General features: G+C 45.8%; 8 protein-coding genes across 8 annotated transcripts; 1 reads left to right on the forward strand and 7 right to left on the reverse strand.

The window, feature by feature from the left end:
• Positions 1-477: 477 nt before the first annotated feature.
• On the reverse strand, positions 478-777 carry CANTADRAFT_27495 (uncharacterized protein). Its single transcript, XM_020208125.1, has one exon. The coding sequence runs from the start codon at positions 741-743 to the stop codon at positions 540-542; it is 204 nt and encodes a 67-aa protein (XP_020062252.1). The 5' UTR covers positions 744-777; the 3' UTR covers positions 478-539.
• Positions 778-1,175: 398 nt separating this feature from the next.
• CANTADRAFT_56643 (uncharacterized protein) lies at positions 1,176-2,882 on the reverse strand (the record flags this gene model as incomplete). Its single annotated transcript, XM_020210612.1, has 1 exon — positions 1,176-2,882. The coding sequence occupies one exon, from the start codon at positions 2,880-2,882 to the stop codon at positions 1,176-1,178; it is 1,707 nt and encodes a 568-aa protein (XP_020062253.1).
• Positions 2,883-3,943: 1,061 nt separating this feature from the next.
• On the reverse strand, positions 3,944-5,185 carry CANTADRAFT_92271 (proteasome regulatory particle lid subunit; the record flags this gene model as incomplete). The annotated part of the gene is made up of 1 exon (XM_020211934.1): positions 3,944-5,185. One exon carries the CDS (start codon positions 5,183-5,185, stop codon positions 3,944-3,946), a length of 1,242 nt encoding a protein of 413 aa, XP_020062254.1.
• A 512-nt stretch (positions 5,186-5,697) lies between these two features.
• Positions 5,698-7,694, reverse strand: CANTADRAFT_27497 (uncharacterized protein; the record flags this gene model as incomplete). The annotated part of the gene is made up of 1 exon (XM_020208126.1): positions 5,698-7,694. A coding segment is annotated over exon 1 (1,848 nt), but the record flags the coding sequence as incomplete, so codon positions are not given.
• A 929-nt stretch (positions 7,695-8,623) lies between these two features.
• On the reverse strand, positions 8,624-10,354 carry CHA1 (Cha1p). Its single transcript, XM_020208472.1, has one exon. It carries the CDS (start codon positions 9,905-9,907, stop codon positions 8,858-8,860), a length of 1,050 nt encoding a protein of 349 aa, XP_020062256.1. The 5' UTR covers positions 9,908-10,354; the 3' UTR covers positions 8,624-8,857.
• Positions 10,355-10,800: 446 nt separating this feature from the next.
• On the forward strand, positions 10,801-11,898 carry CANTADRAFT_57022 (uncharacterized protein; the record flags this gene model as incomplete). The annotated part of the gene is made up of 1 exon (XM_020210651.1): positions 10,801-11,898. One exon carries the CDS (start codon positions 10,801-10,803, stop codon positions 11,896-11,898), a length of 1,098 nt encoding a protein of 365 aa, XP_020062257.1.
• A 128-nt stretch (positions 11,899-12,026) lies between these two features.
• CANTADRAFT_57250 (uncharacterized protein) lies at positions 12,027-14,327 on the reverse strand (the record flags this gene model as incomplete). Its single annotated transcript, XM_020210674.1, has 2 exons — positions 12,027-13,041; positions 13,108-14,327. 2 exons carry the CDS (start codon positions 14,325-14,327, stop codon positions 12,027-12,029), a joined length of 2,235 nt encoding a protein of 744 aa, XP_020062258.1.
• A 309-nt stretch (positions 14,328-14,636) lies between these two features.
• Positions 14,637-15,129, reverse strand: CANTADRAFT_8285 (uncharacterized protein; the record flags this gene model as incomplete). The annotated part of the gene is made up of 3 exons (XM_020211272.1): positions 14,637-14,890; positions 14,923-15,024; positions 15,075-15,129. 3 exons carry the CDS (start codon positions 15,127-15,129, stop codon positions 14,637-14,639), a joined length of 411 nt encoding a protein of 136 aa, XP_020062259.1.
• Positions 15,130-17,699: the final 2,570 nt, after the last annotated feature.

A 17,699-nucleotide genomic window follows, 5' to 3' on the forward strand; every position in this document is an offset into this window, starting at 1 on the left:
GCAATTTGAGGAGACTGGGGTCGGCTATTCCTGGGGAGCTGGTTGCGGTCATGCTCAACGACTGGGGCTGTTGGCGGGACATCATTATAGCAGCGATTGCCAGAGGAGGACTGCGAGATGCCAATAGTACCGGACAAAGCGCTGGTAGAAGTGGTGATGTTTGGAGCACCTGCGATTATTTGCAATTGATCGTTTTTCGCGATGGTCAGAGTGCGCAGAAACGAGATGGCGAGGGACGGGTTTGGCGCGTCAAGAGGGGTCTAAAATGGTCAGAAGCTGAAGGGTGTGTGGAGTCTGGGTATTCAAGAGAGTAGTGGGGTTCTGTTGAGTGAATTACGACGATGACGCGTAACAGAGCGAGTGAAATTGCCTGGTGGTGACTCGTAGTTAACCGATAAGGTTGCCGAACAGGAATACAATGGTTGGTAGGGTGGTACTAAAAATTGTAACACTTAGCTGTAAATTAAATTAAATTATTGAAATGAGTTTGAATTATTTTACTTCTATCTATATTATTGCTTCCATTAATTAAAGTGGAATTAGTATTTTAGGCGAGCAAATGTTGGTGCGAGGATGAACTTCAAAAATTGAACTTGATAAGATGTAGATAATAATTTGCTTGAATAGCTCTGCAAGGGCACACGTTGTAATACGCGGAGGGAAGCAATATTGTGCAAGGAAATTCCAAGGGCTTGCTGAACCTCCACCGATGACCCATGTGGGTTTTGAAGACACCAATACATGTTGCACAGTCCACCAGCATTCTCTAATTTGAACATTCTATTCAGTATTTTGGTATGTAATCTATTAACACACAATTCTACGCAGCGATACGTGATTAAGAAAAGATCTTACATTTCAGCAATGTATTGTTCTGTACTTATGTGATTGAATAACCTAACTAATCCTAGCACTTTGATATGGAATTATAATAGAAAGCCCTAGCTTCACCATTCTGCTCAGCACTTACGTGCAAAGAACCTTCTGGAATTAAACATGATGGCTATTCTCCCATTCTACCTTTCCATAGGGTGTGAAGGGCCCTCATTCTCTACAACCATAGAGGTTTGACTGGTCATACTTTGTGTATCTTCTAATTAACCATTCTACTCAGTACTTGGATATGTGATTAATTTAAAGAACAATATCTCTAATTAAATCTTTTGTTGATAGCGCTAATCTCTTAATCTATCGTCTCTATCATGGTCACTCTCGTCCTCACCCACGTCAAATAAGGTGTTATCGTTTTCCACATGGAGGTCCTTCTTATTCTTCTTATTGTTGTCGTTTTCCAACTCCTCGTACACGGGTGGAGCGGTGGAGGGACCCGAAGAGTCTCTCAATTCGAAGCTGTCGTTGTCACGGGCCTGTTCATGATCGCTATGGCTCAATAACGACAAGTCGTCCAACTCGAACTCGTGACCTTGGTGGTAGCCAGCTCCCGTCTGTTCCTCGCCATCCTCGCCAATATTCTCCCCTCCAGACAATTGTTGGGACACTGCCAACATGTAACTGGTCTCGGTGGGTCTCCACAACCAGGAGATCCCCACAAACACAAAGAAGAACACAACACTGGGCCAGAACTCAAAGAGGAAGAACGCAGACTTCCAGTGCTCCTCCACGATCTCAGTATTGTTCATTCCTAAGAATATGAACGACGAGAAGGTAAATCCACCAAGCGTCATGACCACAGCGACAAAGATGATTCTGAAAAGTCTCTCATACAATTGCAACTTGATGACTTGACGTTGCTGGTGCAAGTTGGCGGTGGTGGCCTTGATAGAAATCAAGATGGCCAAGTAGTATGCTGATAATGTGAGGGTGACTGGAATCAAAGGAATCATGCCCAACAAGCCGCCAAAATCGTCCTCACCAAAATCCCTGGAAGACAGAGTAGAGTTGCTCTGTCCGTTATAGTAGGTAGAAACAAGATATACCACGGTTGCGAGAAGATGGACACCAGCCAAGATTTTGCATCTCAACATCACCTTTTTCTTTAACTTGAGAGTGACAACGCCGTAACCCAAGGCAATCAACAACAAGAGAAACAACGAGAAGGTGATCTTGAGGGCGTTCAAGATGGACAAGAACCCCATGTAGGCAAGCACAAACTTAGAGGCTGGGTTTTTTGTTCTGTTGACCAAGTCGTAGTAGGACCACACCACCACGGTGTCGAAGGTCAAGAAGCCGATCATGGCCAACAAGTACTTCTGCAAGGGCAAGATCTGGTTTTCCTTTCTTTTCTTGAAGAACTGGAATCCAAAGAGCGCGGAGGCGATGGCGTAACACACCGCCAAGATGCCGTAGGCGGGCAACTTTGGGATTTCACTGGCACTCAACTCACCGAACGCGTTTTGGAAGTTGATCCGTCCGTGGTACTTCTTGTCGCTGAACGTGAACGTGGCCACACAGTAGTAGCCGGTCTTGTTGATGGGGTAGTCGATCTGGGCAGGGCCCAAGTGGGTCAACACGTTGGTCAACACCGTCGAGTTGGTGACGTTGTTGTTGACGATGAACTTGTCCTTCTGCTTCTTGTCACACAAGCCCTCGTTGATGGCTATGTCGTCACAGATGTAGTTCATCTTGCCGTCCTGGTCACGCACTCCGATGTTGCTCAAGTCCTTGTACTCGAACACCACATAGCTTACGGCTATGGCGTCTTTGTTCTTGTATTCGAGTTCCTTCTTGCCGCCACCACTGTATTTTTCATCCCCATACTGGTTGAGGGTGAACGCTATGTGGGGCTTGGATGATCCACCCCAGTCGTGCTTGGAGTATATGCCAGCACACACCTGGGAATTGACGTCCTGGTCGAAGTCCACTCTGTTGGCAGCAACCAACGAGAGGAGTGGGAGTACGCTGATGTATGGTAGAAGGAGCATTACCAGGAAGAGGGTAGTGGTGGAGAATGATTTAGGATGTCGCGGTGGCTCGCAAGTATGGGCGCGGGACACGCCAAGGAACCAGGCAGTCGTGGAGGCATTGGCGGAGGAAGCGGGAGACGAAGGAAGAAGAACGGAGAGGAATGGAGAGGACGAAGGCAGGAGAAGCGGGAGACGAAGTGTGCATTCATTATTCAGTGCTGTGGGAGTCTTGAGAGAGTTCCAAGGTGAAAAAGAGCGTAGAGTGGGTTCATGGAGAGGAGGTACTAGTGAGAGAAGTCTGTAGTGTTCAAGGGTAGATTGAGGTTGCTGCTTAGAGAAAAGTGTTAGTGCTCAGGGTGGGAAGGAGGTACTGCTACCCGTGCCTACAGTTAGGGCATCGTTTTAGAAGCCAGAAGAAGCCGGTGTGCTGCTCCCACGCAACAACCATTGATGTACTTTTACCACCAGCTGCACGGAATGAACCTTGTAAAGGACAATTCCCGCAATACGAATTGGATGTGCAACGCTGGATACTGGAATGGTCACTCAATGTTACACAATGGTCATACGCTGGTCTTCTTTTGCATTATCGCATAGGTAGCTGCGGTAGTGAGCCACGAAATTAAATTTCTCCAGCCCTGCCAAACCCATTATTCCGGCTTAAGACTTGACCTCTGGCTAGTATCGAGTCTTTCTCTGCTGCATGACTACCTCTATCAAACACTATTCATTATTTGTCTCTGGAGCTACTTTTATGCTCATCTTGCCTAATCCAAGACAATTCGACCTAATTCTATTGATCCTACTAAATGAACCTAAATGACTATTTTATGACAATTTTTGAAGGGTTGTATCGTCAAAGCTTCATGCAAGACAGATCCAGGGCATCGAGTGAATAGTGTATGGTTTTTTATCCTCATCCTAACCCCAATTTAGGCGATAGGAATTGACTGCCTGAAGTCGACTCGTGAAATGGCTCCTGGGAAGACCTGGTAGCGGGTCTGCATTCTTTCTCGCTCTACTCTTTCGTTCTACAACTCACAGTGTGCGGTTTCTAATATTCTATTAAGCTGAATACACTATATTCCAGCCCACACAGAACCTCCATTCTTGTAGACGTTCTTGGCCAATGTTTCGACCTGGTCGTCCCAGCTCAACAAATGCTTATACAACACATTGACCTGGTCCAAGTTCAAAATACGGGGCTGCAACCAGGTGACTACTAAGATCTCGTCAATCTGGTTGATGTAGCCCTTAATCAAGTTCAACGAGAAACACTTGATGATCAAGTGCTCCACGTCGTTGATCGAAGTTCCGGTGAAGCTCGAAATTTCCTGCAAGGTCAACTGCTTGTTGGTGGTTGACTTCAAGGAGATCAACTCCAACAAACTCATGATGATAATCTTCTGCTTCAAAAATACGTCGAACTTGGTCAAAAATGGAGATTTCTTGAAGGCAGTGGCTAACCAATGGTTGAACTGGGTCAAATTACCGGAATTCAAGTTCTGGATCAAATGGTATAACCAATTGTACTGGCTGGACTCGTCCTTAATAGCATTCAAGATATCGTGCAAAATCAATTCACCAAAGTTGTAGATCTTGTCTCCCAACAAAGCGGCGATACACAATTCGTAGCATAACTTGACTTTTTGTGCCTCCGACAAATTGTTGTCAACAGATGACAAGTATAACAATCCGTTGGAGTAGAATAAGTTGTAGTTTTCGTTGATCTTGTAAAGTTCACACTTGGCCAAGTAGTAGGCAGAGTTGATCTTTGGGTTCTCGAAGTTGTGGCCCTCGTCACCAGTGGCCCCAAACAGGTCCTTCAATTCGTCCAAGATTTCTTCTGCTTCGGATACCTTATTCAAGAGAAGCTTGTATCTGGCTATTTGTAAACTGACGTATGCGACGGATTCGTCTGATTTGACTAACGATTGCAAGGAGGCCTCATCATCGCCGGCCTTGTAGTTGTTGGCTCTCTTCAATTCCTTGATGTACTGTTCCTTCAACTCCAACAAGTTGTCCAAGGTTTCCTGGGGCTGGCTGTGGTAACTTTCCAAGAGGAAGTCAACCACTTTTATTGGGTTCAATTTGGAGGAGAACTGATTGACGAACGATCTGTAGATCTTGAATTTCAAGTCGGCAGAAGCCTCTTCCGAATGGTAGAGTTCATCCAACGCTAATGTGAGTTGATGCCATAACTTTCTCTCGTAGTAGTCTTCGAGCTGGTAGATCAAATTTATTAAGTCTCCAGACTCGGTCTCCAGTCTGAGAGTAGCCAAGACGGTGGATGCGTCGTAATCTACGTCCATTGCTGACATGATGCGGTGGTTGTGGAGTGTTATATTAGCCGTCTCGATAGAGTGGTCGCAGCTGGATTTGTTGCCACCGATTGTCGTGCGAGCAACAACTAGTGGGAGGTTCCACAGGCACAGTTGGCGAGTGACAACAGGGCTTGGAGAGAGGAACGGGTAAATGGGAGATTATTGGTGTGAAGAAAGCGATTTACCGAGCTAAATATGTCCCCTGGGATTATTAGCAAATTTAGGTTGTTTTTGAACTATTCTAGGCCTAGATCAAGTGCTGTCTGAAAGAGTTTGTGTAGGGGGCCTTCTGCTTCCACCGTGGGAGGTGGGTACCGCGGCGCCCGAAAAATTAGGGAGAGCAGGGGGAATATCTCACTATGATCTCTCGCTACGAGTACCGTCAGTGACGGGTTTATCTATCCTGATGTATTGTTTTCATATCTAGCAAAGTACTTATCATTCATCCAGCTACGCGATGGATAAGGAATCCTTAAACTCGGTCCAGTTGGCGAGATTCTCCTCGAACAATTGCTTGCCCTTTTGTATAAATTTGATCATCAACTCTAGCCACTTCTTTTCCAACTTCTCCAAGAACTCCTCGTAAGTCTTACTGAGTTGTGCAGTCAATTTGATCATATCTTGGTTGGTAAGTTCAATCAACTGGTTCAATTTATTCAACTCCTTCTTGATCACGACGTTTTTGTACTTGCCCTGTGCGTTTCCGTTGGCCACTACCGGTTCATCTTCATTGCTGAGTAAGGTTTGCGAGAACTGTTTATTGTATCCATTATTGCCACCAAAAAGACCGTACCATGACTTCTTAGTAGCTAAGGATCCACCTCTCTTTTTTCTGGCCTCGATTCTTTCCAACGTGCTGTTTAAACTGGGGCTGTTCAAGTCCTTCAAATGGTCCAAGTTCGATGCTGAGTTTGGCGATGACGGATCTGCAGATGCTAATAATGCTGGGTTGGTAGATAAGTTCATGAGATCTTGGAACTTGGCAAATTTGAGTTTGTACAATAACTTGTACTGTACGACCTTGTACTTATAAAACTTAATAAGGTGCAAACTTGAAATGTAGTATTGCACAAGTTGGTGAACTGGTTCCTGCCATTCTGGTATTAAATCATTAACAATAAAACTCTCTAAATTCAAAAAGTTAGAATCGATGGTGGAACCAAACTTTTCAATTGCCAAACTCAAACTATTGGGTTCCGAGATCTCAGAAGAAGGCCTGGATTGTTGATAACTAGAGGATTCATAAATCTGTAATGAGAAGTTATTCAAATTTCCACCTAATTCAATCAATGAATTTATTACCGACTTGTAGTCCTTAATGGTTCTGGCATTAACTTTATCGAGATCGTATAAGATTTTTATAATGTGATGGAACTTCACTTCAAAATTGATTAGATTTTTGGGTATTTCTTCAAAATGGTCGTAGTTGTCTATTAAAAAGTCCGGTTCTTCTTCTGTGTTATCATTTCCATGTATCCTTAAGTATTCCCTACCCTTAGAATCAAATAACTTGATTTGATCTTTCAAATTTGCTAAGTCCTCGTTCAACCGCTTTAAAGAGCTCAAATTATCAATATTGGAATGGTAATCAAACCCATTGACGGTTGGAAATAAGGAGTAGAGCCCATTCTGGTCAATGGGGTTGATGGGATTAGCCAATAGTAAATTATCTGGAATCAAGTTCACGGGAGGCTCGTTGATAGCGTTGTACCAGCACAACTCATAGTTAGGGTCCAAAAACTTGTGTAGCAAAACGCAATTCCTCAACTCGGTCGAGGATTCGAATATAAGGTCGTTCAAAAAGTTCTTGAAGTATCTCCTTCTCATTTCGATTATGTTGACTTCGTTGGAATTGTTGATTGAGTTGACGATGAAACTGAAGATGGAATGCTTTTCAGGGATGGGGGGAATGATCAATGTGGGATAGAGCTTCAAGAGGTTATCTCTCAACGACTTGAACTCACTGTAACGTCTCTTGACAATGATAGAGGTGCGGTTGTTCTCGGGGTGGTCCTTGCCCTTGTCTATGTATAATTGGATGGAGTAGACAATAACGGACGAATTGACGAGCCTTTCGCTGGATACAATCTCTATTTTCAAGTTGGGGTCGTTGATGTACTCCTGGATTTGGTTGGAGAGCCCAATGGAGCTGTTGATGAGGTCGTTGCTGGGGGGCACCAACGTGGAGTAGGATGCTCTTCTATGGGCCGATCCTGCGAGGTTGAGGCTGTCCGATCCCGTAGGGGGCTCGTATCGAGGCGGTTGTTGGTGTCCATAGGGGTCGGTCAAGATGGACTGGTTGCCGTAGAAAGAGGGATTGTTGTCCTGTTCGATGTCCTCGAACACACTGTCGTTCATGATGGAGGCCTGCAGCTACGTGTGACGGGGATGATATTGACACTGGTGCCAACGCGGTATGATGGTGGTGGCTATGGCTAGCTGCTTGGAGGTAGTAGTAAGTACGCAGTGTATAAATGGACCTCGCTATCAGTGTACTGCATGGTGCGTGTGGCGATTGCTGGCGCGGGGCGTGCCTAGAATCGGTCAGGGAGACGGCTGGTGGGGCCCTGGCTGGGGCTTTTAGGCCCCTGCAGCATGGTCAGTGGGTAGGGAGCAGAAGAGGGGCGCGAGTCATGGTTGTTGGTCAGGCAACACGTTCCAGAGTAGTAAGGATGTTTTGCAAAGCCAGTCAGAAATGTAGCCAAGTGAGGATAATGAAGAAGTCGGCGAAGTATCATGGTGACAATTTACCCACGGTCTTATTACAGGTTTAAATTACTTAACAGATGCGTTGGCCGGAATAATAATAGCATTATGGTCTTTGGCAATAGCTGTAGATTTGTTTTGGGAGGTTCTCCACAAGTCGCACAAAACAGCTGAGGTTTTGCGGCTGGAACACATTTCATGAAATGACATTGTAACTCTCCATGAGCGTAGTTATCCTCATGAGAAATGAATTCGGAGGTGGATGTAACAGGTTGGAGCACTGTAGAGTGGACTTTTTGTCAATTTGAATTTTTATTGATTTGTTAACTTTTTGTTAAAAATGAAAAGAATTCGGGTTGGATGAACATGTCACCTGAAGGTTTATTGTGTTTCGAGAATTAATATCCTGGAAGCTGGCGATTGCAAATACGAGAATTGCACACAAATGGAGTCCTTTCAATCTGATACATTATGTTTGGTGATTCTCACAATTTAGTTCAAATTTGATATTCACCTCTGGTTTTCAAATACTACAATGTAGCTTATACTCTAGTCTCAGCTATGATTTTTCCGTGGAAACTACCCCTTCCAAACACAATTTGCAAAGTCATAACAACTAAAATCCTGAATTCTCCATTGAATTCCACGTAATTAAATTAAATAACATGCAATTCTTTATACCCAGATGATTAAATCAATCAACTACAATATGCAATTCAATCAATAGCACACACGTTAGAATTACTATATGCTTAACCTGTTCCACATAATCTACAATATCTATTCTATTAATATTCACTTGGTCCAATAAAACAGCTCAATGTGCAATTCTATTGAAACTCGATTAAATAGAAACCCCTCATCAATTCTACTGAGACCATCTACATGCCAATTCTATCGATATCCATTTATTAAAATTATAAGATGGCCGAACCACCGTTCTCTGTGTTGGACTATGAAAACTCACAACCTGTTGTCGTTTCTGTTCAACATCTGCTTGAAGCCACCTATGTCTTCAGCAGTGGTGCACGAGCCTCCGCAAGCCACCAAAACCACGATGTCATCTTCCTTAAGGTGGCCAAAGTTCTTGTAGAGCAAGTTGATCTTGCTATAGAGAATAGACAACGCAGCCCCGCACGCAGGCTCCACGACCTTGCCAAAGTCTCGCTCGAAGTCCACACATGCACGGATGGCGTCCAAGTCGTCAATGAGCTCCAACTTGGTTGACACCACCGAGGTGTCCTTGTAGTTCAGCAAGGTCTGTTGCGTTGTGTAGGAGCATGCGAGTGAGGTGGCCAACGAGTTGACCGAGTTGAGGGTGATGAGCTTGTCGGCCTTGAGCGACTCGGCCAACGTGGGTGCCTGGTTGGTTTCGATCAACAAGATGTCCAGGTTGGTGATATTGTTCCGTACCATGCCTTGGTAGATGCCGTTGTAGAGTCCGCCTCCTCCACACGAGCACACCATGGCGCGAATTTTTGCAACCTCAGGCGCCAGGAGCTGTTGCACCACTTCGTCCACCAAGGTGGAGTGGCCCTGCCACACCAATGGGTGGCTGAATGGATGGCAGTAGATGGGGGTGGTGGTAGAGGTGTCCAAGGACGTCATGAGGTTGCGCAAGTGCTGGTCGGCTTCGTTGATGGAGTTGCCAAAGAGCACGATTTTGGCATTGAATTTGAGAAGCATCCGTTGCACAACAGGCTTGGAGTGGACTGGCAACACCACGGTGCATTTGACGTTATAAAACCACGCCAGGTAGGCGGCAGCCAAGCCAGCGTTGCCGCCACTGGACGCAAACACCTGGATCTCGTTGGTGGAGCTGGCGGTGGCCTCCATGATGGACTTGTGGATGAGGTTGCCGATGCCTCTCAACTTGAAGCTGCCCGAGGGCTGCTCCATCTCGTTCTTCAAGAGGATGCGGCAGGGTGGCTTCATGGGAAGCTTGTCAGTGACATCGGTAAGTGTGGTGGTGACATGGGCCTGGGGCAAGGGCGAGGACAACTGAACAGACATGGCGAAATTGGTTGTGAACAGAGGGAGTGGGAGCAGGGAGATTAAATACCAGGTAAGCCACACGGAGCGACAGTGCTGAGCCCTACTGGAGGCTTTCCCGTTGCTTTTATCCGCCTGGCAGACAAGCCAGATGAGCCAAACTGGATGGCATTTGGCCAGACACAAAGTTGAAACAGGAAAGTGTGACTTCGCAGCCAGTGCAGGGTCTGACTCTGGGGGGGACTGCGCAGGTGGGAGTGCGACTCTGGGGTACAAGAGTCAGGCACCGGGGGTTTAGCTCCGCAACCGAGTCATGGCTGGCATCGGCTACCAGCGGGAGTGGCAGGTGGAGAAGGAGGGGCTGCCGTCCTGGGTAAGGCAAGCCCGGAGGTTTGGGGATGGTGCCCCACGGTGGACGGAAGTGACTCCCGCAGGGAGGGGTGGAGCGACCGGGTGGTGACGGGGTAGAGACGGGGTGTGCACGGGTGGTGACAGCAGAGTGTCTGGTGTCTGCGCCTGGCGGCGGGTGTTATCTCCGACACGCGTCACGGCCGTTGTGTCATTACATAATGACAGCTCCTCCGAGCTATGGCCGGCACACTCGGGCTCTGGTGATACGGCTGGCCCAGCAACCAACTCGCATCACGTGTGCTCCGATGGGCCCATCGCTGGCGCTGCCAGTCCAGCGCCAGATCTGCTCAAATATACACCACTTCCACTGCCACCACCACGGTGTCTACACACACATCCACACTGTCCCCCACCAGTCATCTACACCTCCCACCATCACCACCACCAAACCTCCACTATTTCTATTGCCACTTCCAGTACCTGCCCCACACTACATCGCACTCACTGCGCGCGCAACGTTTCGATCTGACCATCTCCACCATCTCTTCCCATGACTTGCTAGCATGCCCTCTCCTATCTTCATCTCCAAGCCGTCGGAGGCGTTCTCCATATGGGTTATTCTCCGGGGCCTTCAGCTTGCCATCCTCAGCACTTACCGGTCGCTCCAAAATCCATCCATTCTATATCACCCCACCTACATTCCGTGTCTCACCAGGATCGCCTGGATGTCGCTCGTGGTGTACGTGCTTTTGAACGGACCGCTCTACCTCTCGAAGACCATCGTGTTTTGCGGCAATCACATCAACTTGTTCACCGTCAACGGCAGGACCGTCCAGGCGTCGTTGACCCAATTTATGCACACCTACCTCGATCTCCACATCTTCCTCATCACCTTGGCAGGCTACTACGACCCCCAGTCTGATCGCTTGTTCTTGGTCAATGTTCAGTTCAGCGACTCCGTTAACAACACCACCTATCACCAGAACTTGACCAAGCTTCCCTGCAAGAAGGTAGTCCAGCAGGGCTCCACGTGGAGCCAGCATCTCCACGACTTACTCCGTAACTGTCCGCAGTTCAAGTTCTTTATCAGGAGATACGCCAAATATTACCTCTTTAACCTCGTCATCTATGCATTAGTCTCGTATCCTAGCAGACTTTCGACCCTTATCCTTTGCTTCATTTTGTTCCAGACGGTACTCGACAAGTTGGGATCGATCTCCACCTTTGGCGTGATCGCAGTTTTGAACCTCCTTCCATCTCACTATATCGGGTCATTTTTGGCAGGGTACTACGGTGTATCCAACCTCTCCCAGGACCTCTTACTTGCGTACTTCCACAGAATCAACTTCACTAAGTTCGAGCAAAATCAATGGCTCAAGTCCCGCGAAGGTGTCCTCTTCGGATTCGGGTTGTTTAATTACTGGTTGATCAAATCCTACCCAGCATTCTCAGTTATTATTTATACTTTGGCCCAGCTCAACATGGGATACCTCATCACCAAATTGACCGATGTTCCGCCTTCCAATACCAATGCTTTGATCAATTGGACTTCTAGCCAGTTGGTATGGACAAAACAGTATTCAGTCATTGATGGCGAGTTTATCAACGATCCTTTCACATCGTTTCCAGGGTCTTTTATTTGGGAAGAAAATGAGGGCTGATCCTTCCATATGCTTATGTTACAAAACTCACGAAAAGCGCAAATGCATCTATATAGTAATACACTATTGAATATTAATTATCGTATAAAGATGATGGTACAGTATCGAAAGCCTGCAGATCCTAATCATTATTGAATATTATAAGTCCTGTTACCGGTGATGTAGCAGAATTGTAAAGTTTCTAATAACTCCTTAACAAGCACACTTTGCCCCATCAACACCTGGTCATAGAGTATGTAGTTGTACTCTCCCGCCTCGTCTTGTCTGTTATTCATTTGCAACAAGGGAATGTTGGTCAAGGTACATTTGGACCATTTGTGATTGGTGGTAGAGTTTACAAGCTCAGAGTTGTCTTCAGCTATGTCATGGACAGTAACTTTGAACAGTTCCTCGAAAAACTTGGTAGTGATGCTAATCTCGGCTTCTTCTGGAATACTGTGCAAATACTCAACACTGGCGTTGCCATCCAACTCCTTTAACTCAAGATAGAATCTTATTATCAAGTATTTGTCAACCTGATCAGTGGGCTGAAAGTTGTTTATCTTGACATACTTGAGGACTATCTTGTATAGGAACAGTTTGAGCTTAATTTTTATATCCTGGATCTCTTCCCGGATCGATTTTTCTAGCTTGGCCTTTAGTTCAGATTCGGGAACTTGATTCAAAGCGGAAAGGATCAACTTATTCAAATTAGTCACCACCTGTAGATCTTTGACAAAACTATTGTGATTTAAGTTACTAATCATGGTAAAGCGGAAGCTGGGGAAAATGTCTTCATCACGGATTTCTAAATCCAAGCTGTTGCTGGGGAAATATGTGTCTTTGAATTGGACTACATCGTTGAGGTATCTCTCGAATTGTTCCGGAGTGATTTCTCTTCCTTTATCGTAGGGAAATACCGGTAATATGCTCGATCTCTTGAGCCAAAAGTTGCTCACGTAGCCAAGGGAAGTGTTGTTGAGGGTATCAGGATTGGCCCGTTCTGGAAACACTTCTGACTTGATAAACGCTACCTGGAACTCACTCAAAGAAGCAATTTCGTAGATTAATACATCTTTTGGAATCACCTTGTAGACAATAGTGATAATTCCATCCTTTCCTAGGTGTATTCCATAGTTGATGAAAGAGCCTTCTAGAGGCTGACTGAGATTCTGGATGACCGAGTCTTTGATTGACGACGTTACTTCTTCCTGCTTTACTTGGGTAGACTCTTCACCACCGGCATTATCCTCAGTTTTTTGCATTTGGTACGAATACAAGCACTTGCCCACGAAGGAAGTCAATTCCTTGGGAGTTGGGGCTTGGGTGATGATTTTCGATTCCACATGGAACTTATAGGTCTCAAACACCCCATTTTCAAAAGTAATAATAATATCAAGATCGCTTCCATGGAAGGTATGGACAATACCAGCAATAGTAGAGTAGTGGGAGAGCTTCTGGGTAGTCACTTGGATCTCGTTGGCACTGTTGATTGTGACTATGCGAAGGCTCCCGGTTGAGGTGGTCAATAATACGGCATTTCCATCCACTAAGAGCCACTCATTCTTATTGTTTAGGAACCTCGAGCTCTTGACAAGTTGCACGGGTTCGGAGAACAGCAAGCTGGCGGCAACTGCATCGTAGGTGACCTGGTAGTATTGGATTGAGTTGTCAGCAAGAACAATCGAGAAATGGCATGTGTAGATGTGGTCCTGGGCCAGCCAATCGGACCAGGACTGCTTCAAGATGTTGTGGTTGGTGTCGATTCTGGCGCTGAGAGTCAATTCATCGTTCCTTGAGCCAGTCAATTGATACACGAGAATGTTACCCAGATGAGTGATGACGGTGACAAAAAGCACGGACTCCGAGCCAATGGGCACCTGGGAGAAGAAGAAGCACTTGATCTTCAAAGAGTGGTACACCGAGCTGGAGATGGATATCTCGTTCTCTTCGTAGAGTACACCAAACTCCTGGCACAACGTGCGGAAGAGATCGACCTTGACCTTGAACTGGCCCACCTGGAGGTTCTCTCTTTCCAAGATGAGCAATTCGCCTGAGTTGAACAACACCCCGAGGTAGTTGTCCCTGGTGGTGTGTTGGGATGGCGTCCACTGGTGGCCCACAATCACCATCTCGTTAGAGGGCTTCAACAGGTAGGGCTCATCCAAGGACTCCACCACCACTTTGTTGAAGTTACGGAGCGGAAGTGCCTCATGGGACTCAGGACGGAGTACAGTCGTGGTCTGGAACACTTCCTTGGAGTCTAGCACCACCACTGACCCCACCAACGAGATGGCGTTGGAAAGACTGGGGAGTTTGGGCTCGAGGATGGTGATCTGGGTGTCATTGTTGATGGCCAATTGATGGTTGTCAGACCACTGGAGCGGGTCGAGGTATGGCGAGGCGGCCACAGCCCTCTTTACCACAAGGGGTCTGATGATGGACGACATGGTGTTGTTGATGGACGCGCATTCTGAGATGGATTTAGATAGAGGTAAGTGAGTGAGGGAAGTGAGTGAGGGTATTGATTCTCGGGCAGATAATGGCCAGGTAAGAGTAGCATGGCACTGATGGAAGTAGAGATGTTTACTTCAAATCAAGGGGATTATTGTTATGTGTATGATTTTACAGGCCTAGGGATAGTGACAATGACTTGATGAAAGCAAATTAGCATAGTCAAGCAATAGATAGAGACACCAGATATTGGCAGGACATGCTGATTCGGACCATTTATCGGTAGAAGTGGAATTTAGTAATATTTAGAGGGAACTGGAGGAAATGGATTGGTCAAGTGTCAGAATACGGTAGGTGTAGGTCCATGCCATGCTGGGGGCGCCTGAGAGGGCTGATTGGTGACTGTCTGTGGCCAGCACCTCCTTCAAGCACTGATTCAACTCTTCCAATACAGCCTCGTCCACCACCCTGAACTTTCTGTACATTTCTTTGGACACCAAACCGGGCGATGGCTCTCTGTCGACGTCTTCCTCTCTGGTTCGGATTTCGTCGTACTTGCCTGGATTGGGGTACAATCCTTGGAGCCCTGACGACCGCTGGCTATGAACGCCACCTGGTTGGAATTGTTCAACGAAAGGTGAGCATTCATGAACACGAGAAGCGACTTGGTGATCTCGTTGATGGAGATCTGGTCTTTGATGTTGTACCAACTGGCAGGCGAATTACGGTGAGAAGCGACGGACCGTCGTTGGACGAATCTACCGACTCTGTGAATACTCTGTCGGAGATGGCGTCCATAGAAGGCTGGCGGTTATTGTAGGTGGGCTGCGCTTTGCAAGTAGTGGTAGTGGCTAGCGCGGTAGGGCGAGTGGTGGAGCTAGGAATTAGCGAGAACGGGCCAAAGTGCGAATACCCATTCCAGAAGCCTTCCAGAAGCCTTCCAGAAGCCACCTTCTACAACTCCCAACACCAATGTGGCTAACGCACATTTTGGGAGTGGTACTAACCATCCTCGCTGCCGTCACAGCTGAGCTCTCCCCCAATGTCACTATGACACATCACACGGTTGCCTCGAGCATGAAGTACTTCCGTGGTTCTAGCAACATATTATCGTTGCAAGACCATGAGCTCATGATCTCCTTTGATAACGGCAAGTCGTTCAACCCTGTCAATGAAACTAGAGGCGTTAATGTAAAGTCCTTTGAGATGATTGAACTCTTTGGTTATGCTTTGGCATTGACAGACAATAACGAGTATTATTTGGGTAGAGATGAAGGACATAGAAAATTCTGTTTCCCGACTACAACCGGAAACTACAACATCACAATGAGAGCATTAGCGTGTACCCAGATGGTCTTGTGATGGTATCATTTTGGACCTGTCCTACACACTCATCTTTAGATGAATCATGTGTGAAGAATACCTACTTCTTGAAAGGTCAGTTTACTGCTATAAAATTGGGAATTGATGATTCAAATTGTATATTACGTGTCTTACCTCCTCAATTTGGAGATTCATTGGTAGTGTTATGTAACAATTTCGACTCGAACGGAACGATCTTGGAGTCTAGCTTGAGGGTATCGTCGGACTTTTTTCACAATGACAATAGACTTGTCCAAATCCCCAAAGCTGAATCGAGTATTATCACAGATTTGGGGGTGGGTCAATCTGCAATTGTTGCCGTGGTTCGAAACGATCAGCTCGATCCTAACTCGAAAGGCTCATTTTTGGTCAGTACGGACCCAGATCTTACCTTTAATAAGGCAGACCTTGAATTTGATTATTCTGACGGTGGTGTGACCTTTTTGAGCTTATCAAGGAATTCTGTATTCCTATCAATAGTGAATAACTTTCCATCTAAGCAAGGAAGTACATTATCAACGATGTACACGTCGGATACCACAGGATTGAAATTCACGAAGAGATTGGAAAATATTGTTGGAAACTCAATCCAATCACCCGATCCTATCTCATGGAGCGGATGGGAAAATGTTGTTGGTAAGTCAATCCAAGCACCCAATTCTTTCACATGGTTGGCCAATATTGCCTCCGTATCCAATCATAATGATGTACAGGAGAACAGTCAAATTCATTTAGACGATGATAATATGAGTAGAGGTGCCTCAGATGTTAAGACGTTATTTTCGTTCAATAAGGGTATAGACTGGAGTACTTTGGCCATAGTTGATGACGATAGCTGTAAGGTATCTGAAGGTTGTTCTCTTCATATTTTATTCCCAAATAATCAGAACGATTTGGGAAATTTCCAGTCGGGGTCCTCTTCAGGAATTTTAATGGCTGTGGGTAACAAAGGAAAAGGATTACTGAAAGACTTGAGTGAAATGACCACTTGGGTATCCAGAGACTTTGGTGCTACATGGTCCAGTGCTATTGATGAACCGTGTTTGTTCTCATTCGGCTCCTGGGGTGAAGTTATTTTGGCTATCCCATTCGTGGGCATGAATAAAATGAGTACTCTGAATTATTATTTTTCTTTAGATCAAGGCAAGACGTGGACTAAGAAATCCGTTGAAATTGAGTTTCACCCTTCTAAACTATTAACTTCCTTTGACGGATTTATTGAGAAATTTGCCGTTTCAGGGTTGATGGACAAATCATCCAAAACTACAGAAGGAAGCCAATTATCTGAGGTTTTGTACTCAATTGACTTCGAGGGTATTTTTGGATACAAATGGTGTGCTAATGATGAAATTGAGTATATCCACCCAGGTAGAAGCGAACCGAATTGCCTCGACGGAGAATATTTTGTTATTTCAAGACGCCCACAAGATGCGCGCTGCTTTTCACAAATTTTGAGTCTCGACGATACTGCTCCTTGTAAATGTACTACAAATGAATATGAATGCTCTCCAAATTTTAAGTCTTCCAAAAATGACAAAAATGAATGTGTTCCAGATATACCAAAAATTGCTGCTGAGTGTAAAGAATCGGGTAGTTCAGCACTATTTTTGTGGGCCAAGCAAAAGCGGTTCAGAAACAAATGTCTGGGCAACGACCATTTATTGCAGCACAGGTTCGTGTGCTCTAGGTTGGGCAGCGGCGATAGTAATGATACGCTTCTCCGGATTAAGTCATCATTCACTAGATTAGAAGATCAGATCAAAGATTTTGCCTTTTTGAAAGAGGGTGCAGGATTTGGGGCTGAAAACATGATTTTAATCACTAGAAACGGGAGTGCATATACTTCGAATGATGGAGGTATGAAGTTGAACAAGGTTCCAGGTCCAGATAATATCAAATCTTTCTATGTGGGTCATGTACCTGGTCAAGTAATCTTGGTTACAAATACGACTACGATATACACTTCTCTTGATGCTGGGAATACATTTACTAGGAAGCAGACTCCT

This window comes from Suhomyces tanzawaensis, assembly GCF_001661415.1.
Source record: "Suhomyces tanzawaensis NRRL Y-17324 unplaced genomic scaffold CANTAscaffold_8, whole genome shotgun sequence".
Lineage (NCBI taxonomy): Eukaryota > Fungi > Ascomycota > Pichiomycetes > Serinales > Debaryomycetaceae > Suhomyces > Suhomyces tanzawaensis.

What these genes read in the sequence shown, in the direction of transcription:
- CHA1 (XM_020208472.1), bottom strand. Translation starts at nt 9,907, where the DNA reads ATGTCTGTTCAGTTGTCCTCGCCCTTGCCCCAGGCCCATGTCACCACC.
- CANTADRAFT_27495 (XM_020208125.1), bottom strand. Translation starts at nt 743, where the DNA reads ATGTATTGGTGTCTTCAAAACCCACATGGGTCATCGGTGGAGGTTCAG.